Source organism: Phasianus colchicus, chromosome 19 (genome assembly GCF_987193195.1).
Source record: "Phasianus colchicus chromosome 19, bPhaCol1.hap1.1, whole genome shotgun sequence".
NCBI lineage: Eukaryota > Metazoa > Chordata > Aves > Galliformes > Phasianidae > Phasianus > Phasianus colchicus.
The window spans coordinates 7,019,295-7,033,790 of record NC_143454.1 but is presented as its reverse complement, the minus strand read 5'-3'; the positions used below and the strand labels follow the sequence as shown (position 1 = coordinate 7,033,790).

General features: G+C 49.1%; 2 protein-coding genes across 5 annotated transcripts in view; one reads left to right on the top strand and one right to left on the bottom strand.

Moving 5' to 3' along the window:
* COL27A1 (collagen type XXVII alpha 1 chain) overlaps window positions 1-14,496 on the bottom strand; it is a 160,773-nt gene that overhangs the window by 36,065 nt on the left and 110,212 nt on the right. For all 4 annotated transcript variants that reach the window (XM_090121119.1, XM_090121120.1, XM_090121121.1 and 1 more), the window contains 8 exons: window positions 12,329-12,382; window positions 11,241-11,294; window positions 9,162-9,215; window positions 2,821-2,874; window positions 2,442-2,486; window positions 2,241-2,285; window positions 1,972-2,025; window positions 1,206-1,259 (listed from right to left, as the gene is read on the bottom strand). In XM_090121119.1, coding sequence (XP_089977245.1) covers window positions 1,206-1,259; window positions 1,972-2,025; window positions 2,241-2,285; window positions 2,442-2,486; window positions 2,821-2,874; window positions 9,162-9,215; window positions 11,241-11,294; window positions 12,329-12,382 — 414 coding nt within the window. The remainder of the gene's footprint in view (window positions 1-1,205; window positions 1,260-1,971; window positions 2,026-2,240; window positions 2,286-2,441; window positions 2,487-2,820; window positions 2,875-9,161; window positions 9,216-11,240; window positions 11,295-12,328; window positions 12,383-14,496) is intronic.
* Window positions 1-14,496, top strand: part of SLC25A25 (solute carrier family 25 member 25) — a 103,508-nt gene that overhangs the window by 67,122 nt on the left and 21,890 nt on the right. The window lies entirely within an intron of this gene.

Genomic DNA, 14,496 nt, shown 5'->3' with positions numbered 1-14,496 from the left:
CCTGTCTTTAAAGGATTCCAGGGGGTTATTTACTTAGGATATTTACTTTCCAGACAGCACTCTCCCTTCTCTTTGCAGTATGGAATAAAGGAAAAAAGAGCACATAGTCAAAGGGAGCACTCGGCTGCCCAGGGAAGGGAGCCAGTTCCTGGCTTGCTGCAATGGATTTGGGCAGAGGAGGGAGCAGTGTGAGTGTTGGGTTTATTAACAAATGGTCAAGTCACGCAATGAGAAAATTCAGGCTCCAATGAAAGCAAAAATCCTGCTTTAGTTTCTCCAGAAGTGCCAGTGCAGAGAAAAAGACACAGATTTGAATAAAGCTCTGTACTTTCTTGGTTGGCAGCATCCATAGTGGCTTGGTAGCAGCTTTCCAGCTCCCCAGTGTGGTTTACCATGCTCAGAGCCCGCTCCATCCAGTCTAGCAGCCATGAGAATGGAAACTTTCATGACTCATACACTTTGCAGTAGGCTGTATTAAAAGGTACCTTTGCTGCTGTTTTCACAACCAAGTGAAACATCATGGCTGCTTTACAGTTTCCATACAGGCATGTATGGAAAGGAGCTACCAAGGAGAACTGGTACACTCAGACAAAAATCCTGATATTTCATGGAGAATCAAATAGATCAGAATCTGTAGATGAGCTAGGGGGAAGCCATGGGGCATCTCCTGGAATCCATCAGGACACAGCAGCTGCTGCTGCTTTGGTTATGGTGTGTTTGTGCCATTGCTTCATGGCAACACTAACCCAAAAAGCACTGTCAGCAGCAAAGGCGTTTCTCAGAGCTCCTTTCACTGCCTGCAGTGACTTGAGAAGGGACTGCCTTGGCCATCCACGACTGTGCCTTGCCAGCAAAGGGACCAGTGAGCAGGACAGAAAATACCACAGTTTGTTCCTGGCTCTGTATTGTGGTATGGTGGGGGTGGTAGAGCCATGCCTGGGATGTGTTTGTGAGAGCTTTGAAATGTAGCTCTTGTTGCGAAGATGGGGAGGCCCAGATACCAGCTGTGTGTCTATGGTCTGAGATGAGAATGATGTTTGAATTTCTGTCTCTCACTGTTTGCTTTGGAAGTTGAAATTCAGACTTGAGGGAAGTCTTTCCTGCTCATGTCCCTGGGTGTGGAAGGTTGCACCTCTGTCACCTCTGTCAGAAAGTGCCTCTCTCTAGGTGAAGGAAAAAGAAATAAGAGCAAAGACCAGACCTACCTTATGGCCAATTTCTCCCAAAGGTCCAGGTGGTCCCTGTGGTCCTTGTGGACCCTGGAAAACAGAGACACAAGGTCCTTTTCATACAACTGTTTTTATTTCTGAAGGGCACCATTTCCTGTAAGGTAAAACACCAGTTCCCTCCCACATCACAGCAGAGCTATGGGCAGCAAGATGGAAAGACCACAGTGGGTGTACTTAAATCACCACAACAGTTCAGAAGGCCCTTCACCATCTCTCTCCCACCTATAACAACTGCAGTTGGTAATCTGGAAGTATCTGGTATGCTTTCCTGTCTCTGTCCTGGTCCGTCTCATAGACACAGATGGCAGGAGACAACTCTCATCCTGCTTTAATGGGGAGGGCACTTCCCCAAATCTGTATCTTCATCTGACATCTCCCAGTGCCTCCCCAAGGCTGTGGGCTCACTTCTGTCACTGCAGCCTCCCTCCTGGTCCCCATCCATTCCAACTCTCATTTCATCTGACCCTGTCTCAGACCCAACCTTGCCTTTCTTTCCTCCATTTTCTTCCAAAATCCAGCCCACTCCTACACTCTCCATGCTGATCCATGCCTCTTTTATGCTTTTCAGGGATCTGACATCATCTTTCCTCATGCCTTATAGGGCTCTAGCCAAGTCTTTCACATCTCTGACCTCACTGCAACTGGCAGAGACAGAGAAATTGGGAGTGGGAAGGAGTAGGGACAGAGAAAGCAATGAGGTGTTTGTGTGTGACAGATGAAGAGAGAGTCATAAGGTACTTGCCGGGTCGCCTGGTGCCCCTTTTGCTCCTGGAGGTCCAGAAGGCCCTTGGATACCCTAGGAAAAAGAAACACACCAAGGTCAGCTCCAACCCCATGGCAATGCTCCATGTCTCCCGGCAGTAACATGCATCTCAAAAGCTCCAACAAAGAGTGGAGAGGTGGTCCTGTAAGTATGAGATGTCAGAGTCTTTCCTCCAGGACCAGGACCCAAAACTTAGGAAGTGGAGTGAAAATGAGTTTCTAAAAGGAAGCACTCTCATGGATACTTACTGGAAAGCCACGGGATCCTGTCTCCCCAGTCTCGCCCATCTTCCCCTGTGAACACATAGTGACAGATGTTAGCAGCTGGATCCATGCTCAGACACCTGTGGTGCTTTGGCCAGGAGAAGCTGCAGGTCCCTGGGCACTATGTGCACCCGTGGAGGGGTCTGACACCTTGCCACACTGGGCAGGTGCTGGCTGCAGTCGTACCTGCAGCCCATCTGGCCCCAGCTTGCCTGGCTCCCCTGGACGGCCCTGCAAAGCAAAAAGACAAACACACGTTGGCAGGAGCACAAATGGTATCGGTGATGTTCTTGCATTTTTCTGCACCAGACATCCCTTCCAGTTCCCTGCAGCTCTTGAAAGGCTGATTGCCCAGCACTCTGCCCTGATGAGCCCCCCAGCCAGCAGGCAGTTTAGGCAATGAGCAACATGACCCAAGTCTCTTTGAGCAAACACTGCTTTGGAGGAAGGTTTTGCTTTTGTTGCATAAAGGACTCGTTCCTGCTGGCTGGTGCTCACGGTGCCATTGTGACCTTGGTCTGTCCACAACACAGCCAAGAGCAGTCTCAGCCAGGCTGGTGCTCACCTTGGCGCCTCGTGACCCTGGCTCGCCTACTGGTCCTTCAGGCCCTCTGGCACCCTGGAAAAAAGGCAAAAGAGAGGAAAAAATGAGGGTTTGGCTCACTGGGAAATACAGCAGCACCCTAGCTGTGGTCTGGGGAAGCCAATCATGTGTAGGGAGGCTGAGCAGGGCAGTCCAGGGCTCAACAGATCCCTTCTGTGCTTTGTTCTGTTTCATTTCCAACCATTTGCCAACACACAGTACCAGAACATTTTTATTCCCTTTTAAACTTAATTACCAGCTGCAAACCAAAGCCAGAGGAGAAAGGTGTGTGAGGAACAGCCTTACTTTCAGGCAACACTTACACAATGACGGCTTTGCAGTGCACAGGCTCACAGTTCTAGCCTTATTGATATCAGATCTCTTCCTATAAACACTGCTTTTCCAACTGCTCCTTGGCATATCTCACTGCTTCGTGGTCACAACTGGGACAATAAAGCTACAAAACGGTGGGGTCACCACCCTCAGAGGTTTTCAAGAACCATGGAGATGAGGCACTGAGGGACATGGTCAGTGGGCATGATGGGGCTGGGTTGGGGTTGGACTTGGTGATCTTAGTGGTCTTTTCCAAGCTTAGCGATTCCATGATTCTATAACGAAACACACAGAAAGGTACACGAGTTCCCAGCTGAAGTTACAGCTCCCTGCTCTTTAAGGAAGGGGCTGCTGTCAAGAATCAGGCAGTGCCTGTGCAAGTGCATGCCAGAAGAAAAGCAGCTGGCCATGCCTGCTTTGTCACCTCTGGTCTTGGGGCCAGCATCTGTACCTGGGTGGGTCCAAGAGGCAAGAGAGACCTGAGGTGCACGGGACACCCAAGGTGCTCATGGAACCCACAAGAGCCCAGGTGCCAAGGGATCCCGGTGAGCTCATGGTGCAGCTCAGGCGTGCTGCAGGAGGGGAAGATGCTCTCCCAGAGGGTCTCAGCTATGAGAGCCCTGGTCTTGCAAAGAAGACCCATGACTGAGTTTCGAGCTGCAGCAGAGCTGAATGCACAGCCCTCCGCACCGCTCGAGCCCCAGAAACCCACATGTCACACTGATGGAGAATAAACAGAGCCGTGGTCAGGCAAAATAAAATGGTATAAAAAGGGAATACTGAGAGACTGTATTAATGCACGGCATGTTCACAATCAGGCTGTGATCTCAGCTGGGACTCTCAGGCGCTACTGCAATATAAATAATAAATAATAACACAGAGCGGTGCTAGAATGTAATGGTAAGAGGAATTCTGAGAGTGGGCCAGAAATAGAGAAAACAGGAGCCAATGTACTTAATCGGGATGCGAGCCCAGTGCCAAAAGTAATAAGAGCATCAGGGAGCCAACGCGTTAGAAAAGCAACTCCAAAATGACAGGCACGGGGAGAGACTCACAAAGAACGGCAGTGTAACAGCAGAAGATGCACAGGAAACTTGGCCAAATTGTTACAGCAGACAAATGCTGTCAATATAAAATAATGCAAAAACTTCCACCGTGCTTGGCAAAACCCTGTGCCGCCGAGCATACCAGAGACAAACTAACCAAAATCCTGCACCGCACGTCAGTAAAACACAGCCCTGCCTGGGCTGCGGGACAGACGGACGGAGGGACAGTGCCCCAGCACAGCGCTGCAGCCAGGGCTGCTTGCCGTATCCACATTTCCTCCAGCAGAGCCCTATCAGCAGCATGGCAGGACCTGCCAGGGCAATCTCCCTTCGCAGCAGTCACCTGGCTAATCCCATCACAACACATCTCATCAGCGCCTGACCCAAAAGAGGAGAAAGTGACCCCGTGTTCGCAAATGCATGTGGCAAGCTTCATCTTCCCCAAGCCTCCTGTGCTCCAACCCAGGACGAAGGCTTCCCCTAATTTGCCCTGACAGGGAAGGCTGCATTCAGCCAATTAGTGAAATCTTCAAATCTCTCTTCTCCTGACAGTGCTGGTTAGAGAGGGGTGAGTGAGGTCCTGGCAGCTCTCCAGCCCTCCTGTGCCAGTGCTGCAGTGCATGGCACGCTGCCTTCCCCGGGCACACGAGGGCATGCAGGGCATGGACTCGTCTTGAGAATGGGGCAGGAAATGCAGTGGGAATGGTTTTCTTGCTGTTGTCAGCATGTGAGGGACATGGTCAGTGGGCAAAGTGGTGATAGGTTGATGGTTGGTCTTGATCTCAGTGGTCTTTTCCAGCTTCAATGATTCTGTGATTTCCAGGAGCCCATGGAACAGTGAAGGAAGCTTTTCTTTGGTCCATGTGAACATTTGTATGGCAGTGTACAGCTCAGGGGAGGTTCTGCTGGGCCACGGCTGCACACACAGTGTGAGCTTTGAGCAGCTTTACAAAGCAAACAGGAAAAAAAGAGGGGTTAGATGGAGACCCATCTGCTCCTTTGGGCTGTGCAGAGATGCAGGTTCACAGCTGAGGGAGATCTGAGAACCTGCTTACCTGCTGGGGTCAAGGTGTAGCTCAATGGCATTGCTATGTCCATCCCAAAGCAGCACATCCAAAATCACAGGGTCGTGCTGGGGCAGTGCCACCAGACCAGATGACACCTTTTATCCACTTACTGACATTTCACTACCATGGTCCAGCCAAATGAAAAGCAAGCAGACTGAAGACTGGAGACATCACCAGCCACAGATCCATAACTAACTCTTCCTCAAACATGCCTAATGCTTTTCCAGCCAACTACCAAGATCCCTGGGAGCAAACCAAAAACACCTCTGCTATTTCTTCATAGGCAATTTTTCAGCTGGGCCTGGAATAAACAACCACTTCCAGGGTGCTTACATAACACCACAAATCCCCTGTGCTTATGAATTCCTGCAGTTTGTGATGCTGCAGTGGAGATGGCTGGCAGGGAGACAGCAGTCCTCCACCAGGTGCACAAGTCCTATCTCCTCTCTGCAGGCTGCACCTGGGCAATAGTGATTGCAGGACGTGGTGGCAAGGTAGAAAAGAGAAATGTTGCTTGGGACTTGGAAAGACAGCATCCCATCCAGCAAGAGGAGAAAACTCCACAAACATGGCTATTTTGGCCAGAAGAATGGAGCATGGCCACTTCACAGAAGGTTAGGCATATGTCCAAGAGCTATGAAGAGGGATGAAGGGAAGGAAGGCTGGACTCTCAAGTCCCGGTTCCTCATCCTTTGCAAATCAAAGAGGGGATGTCATGTCTGTGGAAGACTGCTCAGTATTGGTTGGATGCACAAAGCAAAGAGATGGGGAGGAACAATGACTTGTCATGACTGAAAAGAAAGTCACAGTTCTTTAAGGATATTCTTTTCAAAAGTTGTACTTCTATCCTGACAACTCAAAAGCTATCACAACATAAATACAGACCCCAAAAAGGCTCCATTGTTCTTGACAATCAAAACCATATTTGCTATTTACGTTTTCTTCAAAAGTGAAATTGCTTTAATGAAGTCTCCACAAACAGAGCTCATGGAATCCACAAACATCTGGCAGAGGCTGCCTTCATGTTTCCACTCTGAATTGAATTACATCCCTTCTGTAAGCGGGGACAGACAGAGGGTAATGTCTGAAATTACAATTGGGGACCATTTCCCCATCCTGAGAAAGCCAAGAGCCAGAATAGCAGCACAAAGCAAGCAAACACAGAATACTGTGTGCCTGGAATATCTTCTGAGAGTACGAAGAGAAAGAAAACGTGAGAGACAGAGATACAAACCAGAAATCCTCCAGGCAGGAGATCTGCCGGTCCTTACAACAACTTTCCTGCATCATATTCACTGAAATCTGTAGGATCCAAATTCCCTTTCACTGCTGGGGTTCTTAGAAAGGATGCCCGTTTTGCAAATTCCATAGGGATTGTATTACTGTGGTTCTGGAGAGGAAACACAGCCCATGGCTGCCAAGCTGAACATCTCTGACATGTGGTACATCACTCTGGGGATGGACATTGCTGGCGGGAGTGGTGTGCTGCAGGATTGCTCCTGAGGGCTTGGCACCCCACCTCTGCATCCAGCTATCTCCAAACCCAGCTCTCTGCTGTGCCAGCCGACCTCTGTCTTGGGAACTGGATCCAGTTTGGCTCTTGATTTAAGAGTGTGATAATAAATATCCCCTTCATCCCCCCTGCTGGTACAAGTGGAACTGAAAACGGCCCGGTCAGGCAAACCTTCCCAGTGGCTCAAGGACTTCAGGCCAAGAGAGATGTAAGAAACTGAAGAGGATCGGACCTGATGAACGTTATGGATCCCTTCCAGCTTGTGTTGTTCTACGATTGCATGACAGGAGCGAGCCTTGCACAAGTCAGAAGCCCAACACTGCGGTGGTGCAGCTGCTGGTAGCAGGGCAATCCTGTCCCAACGCACATCAGAGCCTCTGGCAGACATACTCAATGTGCTCCCACCTCTCCCAGAGCCCGCACAGCCGGCAGCCTGGGATTCATTCAGAAGGCATTTCCCGTTCAGCTCCCTGCTGCACTTTTACCTTGAGATATTTTCCGCCGTCCACTCAACGCCTCCACTTTCTCATCCGTCTGCTCACGGACAGCCTGGGCAGCTCAATTAATCGCCGTGTAGCACACAGAAACCAGGATCTCAGAGGTTCTCTGAGAGCAGGGACGCAGGGAGCTTCCTCTGATGGGAGCAGCGGTGAAGATGTTCTGCCCAGCCCTGAACTCAAAGATGAATCCCCATACACATCTGCTTGGCTTGGATGTCATTGGTGCCCTTCTAGCTGTGCTTCTAAAGCATAGAGATGTTCCAGGGTACATAACTGTGGTTATAGTGCTTTCTAGCTGGTTATTCCATTTCCTTTTGCCAGTCCCAGCTATTCAAATGGAGTATTAGCTCTTGTATACAGAAACATATGCAGCCCTGGTATGTCCTGAACTCCCCAGGCAGGAGTTGTAGTAGAAGCAGAGTCTGGGGGTGGGCAAAACGTTTAGTTTACTTCAGCCTACGTCTTTGAAAACGAAACATGGAAACAGATATCATAAGGTCCTTGGAGGGAGAAATGCAAAATATGTTGTTACTGGGGCCTTCAGCAGAATACACGTGTGCTTGTTATTAATACTTTGTAAAGCAGCTGGATAAGGGGAAACAACCCACAGCAGAGATGCTCCTGCAATGAATGTCCCGTTGAGGAAGAGGAAAGACTGAGGAGCTCAGTGGGATGTGGGCTGGAGGATACAGCCAGGAAAACAAGCAGCTTTGGCAGGTCTGGAGGTCATTCTGCTGTCGGCTGTCACCCAAATGGAGCAGGAAGAACCACAATGAGTTGACGCTGAGTGTTTGTGAAATATTCACCCAGTGTAACATGCACTCGTAGCACTGTCAGCAATGCTCGGCAGCGCTGTGCCCCAGTGCCAGGCTGGGGGCCAGCTCTCCCCAGGCAGGGCAAGGGTTCACACGTGCTTCACACTGGTGCTGTTAGATACACACGGATAAAGTCAGGGCCTTGTGTTATGGGTTGGAAAAACACACAGGAAAACACAGGCTGTGCTTGTAAATGACAGTGCCAAACACACCTTTCTGACAGCCCTGCAGGACACTGGTAGCACAGGCGCCTTTCCCAGTCCTTTACAAGCACTCCTTTTCCCAGCTGTGACCCACGCTCAGGTGACCAAATCTTCACCATCCTCACCAGAAGCAGCCACAAAGCCTGTCTGACACTGCAGGGGATTGGGACAAGGCCGAACTCCTTTCACAACAGCACACTTGGATAACCTTCTGCTCACCCCCATCACTTGCAGTCTCACCCTGGGAGACCTGTTTCACAGCACCTCAGAAACGGGCCTGCAGAGGTGCTGCCCCAACCCCTGTGAAGATTTGCACCCCAAACCCCATCAGCCAGATTCACAGAATCATAGCATTGTTAAAGTTGGAAAGATGATGTTCAACTCCAGCCCACCCCCCCTGCCCACTCACATGTAACTCAGTGCCACATCTCACAGGTCTGGACCCCATGCACGGTGACCCCAGCGCTCCCTGGGCAGCTGTGACAGTGCAGCACTGCTCCTTGTGAGAAGAAACGTTCCCCAGTACCCAACCTGACCCCCCAGCACTACATGGGGCCATCAATCTCATCCTATCACTGTTCCCCAGGAGCAGAGGCCGACCCACCTCACCACAACTCCTTTCAGGGATTGCAGGGAGCGATGATGTCTCCCCTGAGCCTCCCCTGCTCCGCACCGAGCCATCCCAGCTCCCTCAGCTGCTCCCCACAGTGCTGTGCTCAGACCTCTCACAGCTCAGTTGCCCTTCTTTGGACTCACTCCAGGGTTTCAACGTCTTTCTTGCCTTTCTTGATCCCCCTTCCAAAGACCAGAAGAGAAGAGGCATTACAGCCTGCAGGGAGAACTTACCCGGCGGCCCTTCACTCCTCTGATCCCTGGTGCACCACGGGCTCCTGCCGGACCCTACAGGGAGAGGGAGCACAGTGAGGATGTGGGAGGTGGGCAGGTGATACTCCATGTCACCCCATCAGCCACAGAGCCCCTTCCAGCAGGTGGGCTCCAACCCACAGCCGCGTCTATTTGGTTGCAAAGAGTCTTTTTCCAAACTCACTGATTGTCTCCCAGTTATCAACATTTAGGCCAAGCTTTCTGGCTGATGTCTGTATGCTTGAGTTGTCTGTGTAAGTGGTACCATTTGAGCATCCAGTTGAGCATCCAGAATTCCCCCCATAACTATTGAAAGCAGCTGTTGTGCCGTGTCAGCACAAAACATAATAATAACCAGGACGTTTTCTTCACTTATCCAAACACAAAATCAGACACCTCATCTTAGGTATCCAAGTTTGCCTTTTCCAGCCAAACTCTGATTTTATTTTTGAGCAACTGTTGCCCTGTGAATGCTGCACAAATATCCGTGCTGGCAGACAGATGCTGCTTTCATTCAGACTATTGGTGTCCCTCTCACCCTTACAGCAAATCTTTGGGTTTTCTTTGTTCTCTCTTGATTCATTGAGTGCATATGGGAAATACAGAAGAAAATGTAAGAGCTTTCTTTGGTCAAAGTGCATATCAGATTCAGATATGAGGGATGTATTCAATTAATAGGACTTATGTCTATATTACAACTTTAGAAACCAATACATGAATTTGGTAACTTTCTGCTGTCAGAAAAGAAAATGTCAGGCTGACACACTTACTCTCTCAAAAATTCCACATCAAGTTTGCTATTTATATATTAATAGTTTCTGCCAACTGTCGATGCTGCGAGCTCCACCAAAGACCAGACCAGTGGTGGGCTGTGATCTCCCTACTGCTTGTACCACTGCTACTCATAAAGATCTTGCTTTTGGAGCTGAGTTATTCTGCATGGCATGCATGTCCAGAACACAAACACTGAGCTGTTCTCACTGAAAGTGGAAAGGTTGGCTTATGGCAACTCTACTTCCAACCACAGTAAATCTCCCTTTGGCTGGTGAGGTCAGTAGTGAATGGCACAGGCAAGCAGTAGATGTGTCAGATGCCTGCTTTATAGAGATTTTTATGATAAACACATATACTGAAATGAAATTCTTTGTTGGTACTTGGAATATCCTACTGAAAGTCTTGGGCTATCCCAAAGAGCTCATTAAAAGATTAATTGAGGTGGCAAAATTTGGAGGGCAGAAAATAGATACCATGCTGGGAATGTGAAGAAAGTATTACAGAAGATGAGTGACCTTTAGTTACCTCTTTGTATATGCATCATCTTCAAAACCACAAACTAACACAAAAAGTATACCATTGTAGTGAGCAGGAAGGGGGAAAAGGAATTCAGAAACCTCAGTGAGCTGAAATCAAGGGCAGAGCCTCCTACCACTGACTACACCTTTGCTTCCCATTCACCTTCTGCTGAATTAATCAGGCTCACTGGATAGCTTCCTCTTGAGGAGCATAACAGCTGAGGACAAATAACAACAACATGCCACAGGTCTGGCTGCAGAAGTGAATAATGAAGGGTTGTTTGGTGGAGAAACAGGAAGAAACAGCTGGAGCTAATAAGAGCAGGGATTTAATATTAGTGGATTATTTGATTTGCTGGCTTTGCTGGGAAGTTTGACTTATTGAATTATGACTTTTTAAAATGCAACTTCATAGGAAACATTTTGCTTGGATGAACCTGTTGGTCATTTGCCTGCAGGAGAACAGGGCACTGAAGGAAATGGAAGGACCACTGCCTCTGGTGGGCACTGAGCATCCCCACGCTCCCACACCAGGCAAAGCTGCCATGAGGCTGAAGGCCAAACTTTTGGCATTCCCCACTCCACTCCTGTAATCTTCCTTGTGATTCACCACAATGTGGGAATTCACATGCTGAGTAAAATTGGTTCATAAACTGTCCTTCAAACTTGAATCAGCTGAGACAGTTGTTTGACTCAACACATGAACACCCAGGATACAGGATGCTGACTGCTGGTGTGCACTGTTAAAGGGATTATAAGTTTTACTTACTGCTGGTCCAGGGATTCCGGGAAAACCCACTGCTCCTGGTATCCCAGGGTGCCCCTGCAAGGGAAGGAAAACATCTGGTGTGAGCCTCTGGAGTGTGCCCAGCCCTTTCCACCTCCAAGTGAGAAGACAGAAAATGAGGCACTGCTGCTGCTTGCAGCTCAGGCAGGGCTGTTATTTGCTGAGGTAAAAGAGCTTGTGAGCAGATGGCCCAGGCCAGGCTGTCAGCCCAGCCCCAGCTTTGCTAGCAACTGAAGCAGCTAGGTTTTCTGAACAAACCAGAACGCAGTGGGCTGAATTACTGTGACAATCTGTCTTTGGGTCCTGCACTAGGGTATACAGGGGGTGCATGTCAGAGTGAGACAGGATCTCATCAAGGTCCTTTTCTAAACAAGCATTCCCAAAGAGAAGTGCAAACAGCAGCATGTTGTGCTGCTCAAGCAGCTCCACACCTCCAGCTGTCTCTGACAACACAGCAGGCTGTGAACAACAGGGGTTTGGAAATCCCTGCTTCCGAACCAATCTGTTCAAAAGCCAGGATGCTTGGGAAAAGGTCATCATGGAACTACAGAATCCTTAAGGTTGGAAAATATCTTTAGGATCAAACCTAACCATCAACCCACCCCACCATGCCCACTGACACGTCCCTCAGTGCCACAGCTCCATGGTTCTGGAACACCTCCTGGGACGGTGTACCCATCACTCCCCAGCAGACTGTGCCAGTGCAGCACCACTCTTTCTGAGAAGAAATTTCCCTAATATCCAATCTGAATGTCCCCAGGCACAACTTGAGACCTGCAGGTAATCCTTCAGGTGCCACAGCTCGAGCTTCCTAGTTGTTTCTATTTGACACAGGTCCTCAGCCATGGAGATGCAGAACACACGTATCAACCCAGTGTTTCTCTGCAGGAGAGACCAAGGCTGGGGAGTGGCGATTCCTCAATAAACAATCAAATGGCATCCCCATCCTACAGAGACAGGAAGGATTTCAGCTATTCTCATGCAAACCCAAAGACCAGGATCCTTCATCCTTCCCTAGGACAGAGAAAGAGGCAGCAGCAAGAGCGAGAGAATGCAGACTTACTCCTTACCATCGACCCCTTGATTCCAGGAGGGCCTGGGGGTCCCACTGAGCCACGGTCACCCTGGGATAGACAAAGGTTTGGAAGGGAAAGTGAGGAATTGTGATCTACACATAATGATCTACAGCAATGAAATAACTGAAAGATCCCCACACTGCAGCCTGTGCTACCAGATTTCTGCCAGAGAGGCTTCTGGCACAGAACACAAGTCATCCTCTTTCAGGTATCCATCTCATCAGAGCAGCTAATGGACAACAACAAGCATGAGCTGACCTTCTATACCTGAAGAGATGTATCTTCAAACACTGAGGGATAAGAATTGAGCAACCAAGCCCACCTTTGAGTCCCTACAGTGCTGAGGCTGGATCCCAACCATGGCACCACATGATTCTGTCCTACACCACCATGTTCTGATGATTTCAGGGACATGGATTATAGAGCTGTGGACTTGGAGGCTGAGAATCACAGCGACAAAACACAAAGAGGCTGCCTGGAATGGGTGGCTGTGCTTTCAGGAGACTGCAGGCATTTCTGGGGGACCCCTTGTCCTGCTCACACTGAGACCACAGCACAAACAACAGCCATCTGCAGACCTGTATTTCTGGGGATACGGAGCCAGGTGAAGGTACCAGCTCTTTTAAAACAAGCCAACATCTGGCATTAAAATAAATAACATACCCCACCTGCAGAACTTGTCACTTCTCCAAGCACACCCTTGGCCAAGGATGGGGGATGAGGCACAAGGCTCTGTGAGCATCACCATGACCACTGGTGTGTGGCCATGGGATCTTAACTGCTTCTTTTTTGGGGACAGCAGCAATTCCCACCACCACTGCCCCCACAGCCCTGGCAATGCACAGGGAATTAGGTGTGTAATGCTTGTGTGCTCGGGGGGGATGAGGAAGGAGGAGTCAGAAAATGCTGCCAAGAGTTTACGCCCAAATTCTGACCTACCTTCCAGCAGTTATACTGTAAGGGGAAATATTTTCTGGGCTCTAAGCATCTTATTAAAAACAAGCTCCAGAGTATGTGTTGTCACCAGTTGGCCCTTGTAAACCAACACACTTTTTTTTTTTTTTCCCTGTGAATGTATGGATTTTATTAAGTATGTATTAACTGTATTGTTCTCTTTGATAATCTTTGGATCCTACTGGCTTCAGTCTTAAGTTTTGCAGCTCTCAGGGTAGAGAGTGCTGACTCAGCTCTGTCTAACGAAAGCACATTTCCCACTTCATTTAGCTCGCAGCAACATAGTAAGCTGCAGGACGCTATGCCAACTGGAGGCCTGGTTGAGGTTTTGATTTGATGATAGCTATTTTTGTCATCCCTAAGTTTGTGTTGGTAGAGAAGGAGAAGTCTGATAGAAATCGCAGCTGTGCTGAGGATCTCCTAGGGCAGATTTTCAAAGGGTTTGCCTTGACACAAACGTAATATGGCCATGTACAGAGTCAATCTGTAGCAGAAGGATAGCTCACGTGGTCACTGGCTTAGGAGTCAGTAGGGCCAGATGGGAATTTACTTCCCACATCTCCTGCATGGCAGACTCCTCATTCCTCACTTAATTCAGGGCAGTAGATATAGCTCTCTCAGTCACTGAGAGACAGCGACTCGGACGCTCCACAGCTTTATTCCTGTTTTCCTTCTGTAAAACACAGCTCACACCACATCCTCCCTTTTACATCTTGCATGGCTTGACAGTTTGGACTGAGCCTGCTTCTGCTACTGCCCTGACACAGCAGAGAGGGCACAGGGCTCCCAGGGCTGCTGCAGGCAGCAATGAAATGCAACCTACAGCAAATACAACACAATGTCACAGAGGTGTGACATCATTACCCAGAGGACAGTGCTTGGAGGGATAGAAGAGAGAAAGAGCTGAAGTGTGGAATGCATCATATTGTACTCTAATGGAAAAAATGAATTAATGGGCATTTACTTCTTTTTTACAGAAAATAAAATCATTTCTCCTCTTAGAAGCAGCAGGTATCAGTACTGCACAGCAGAGGGCACCAGCCCTTAGCAGCATGCCCAATGCAACCACCAGACAGGCAGACAGCATGGGGCTGGTTAAATGAAAAAGGGAGGGGGTCTGGAGCAGCCTTTGCTTGGGCATGTGTCTGCACTCTCACTCTGAGAATTTGGTGAGCCTCCCTGTTGAGCACAGCCTCAGTCCCTGTTCT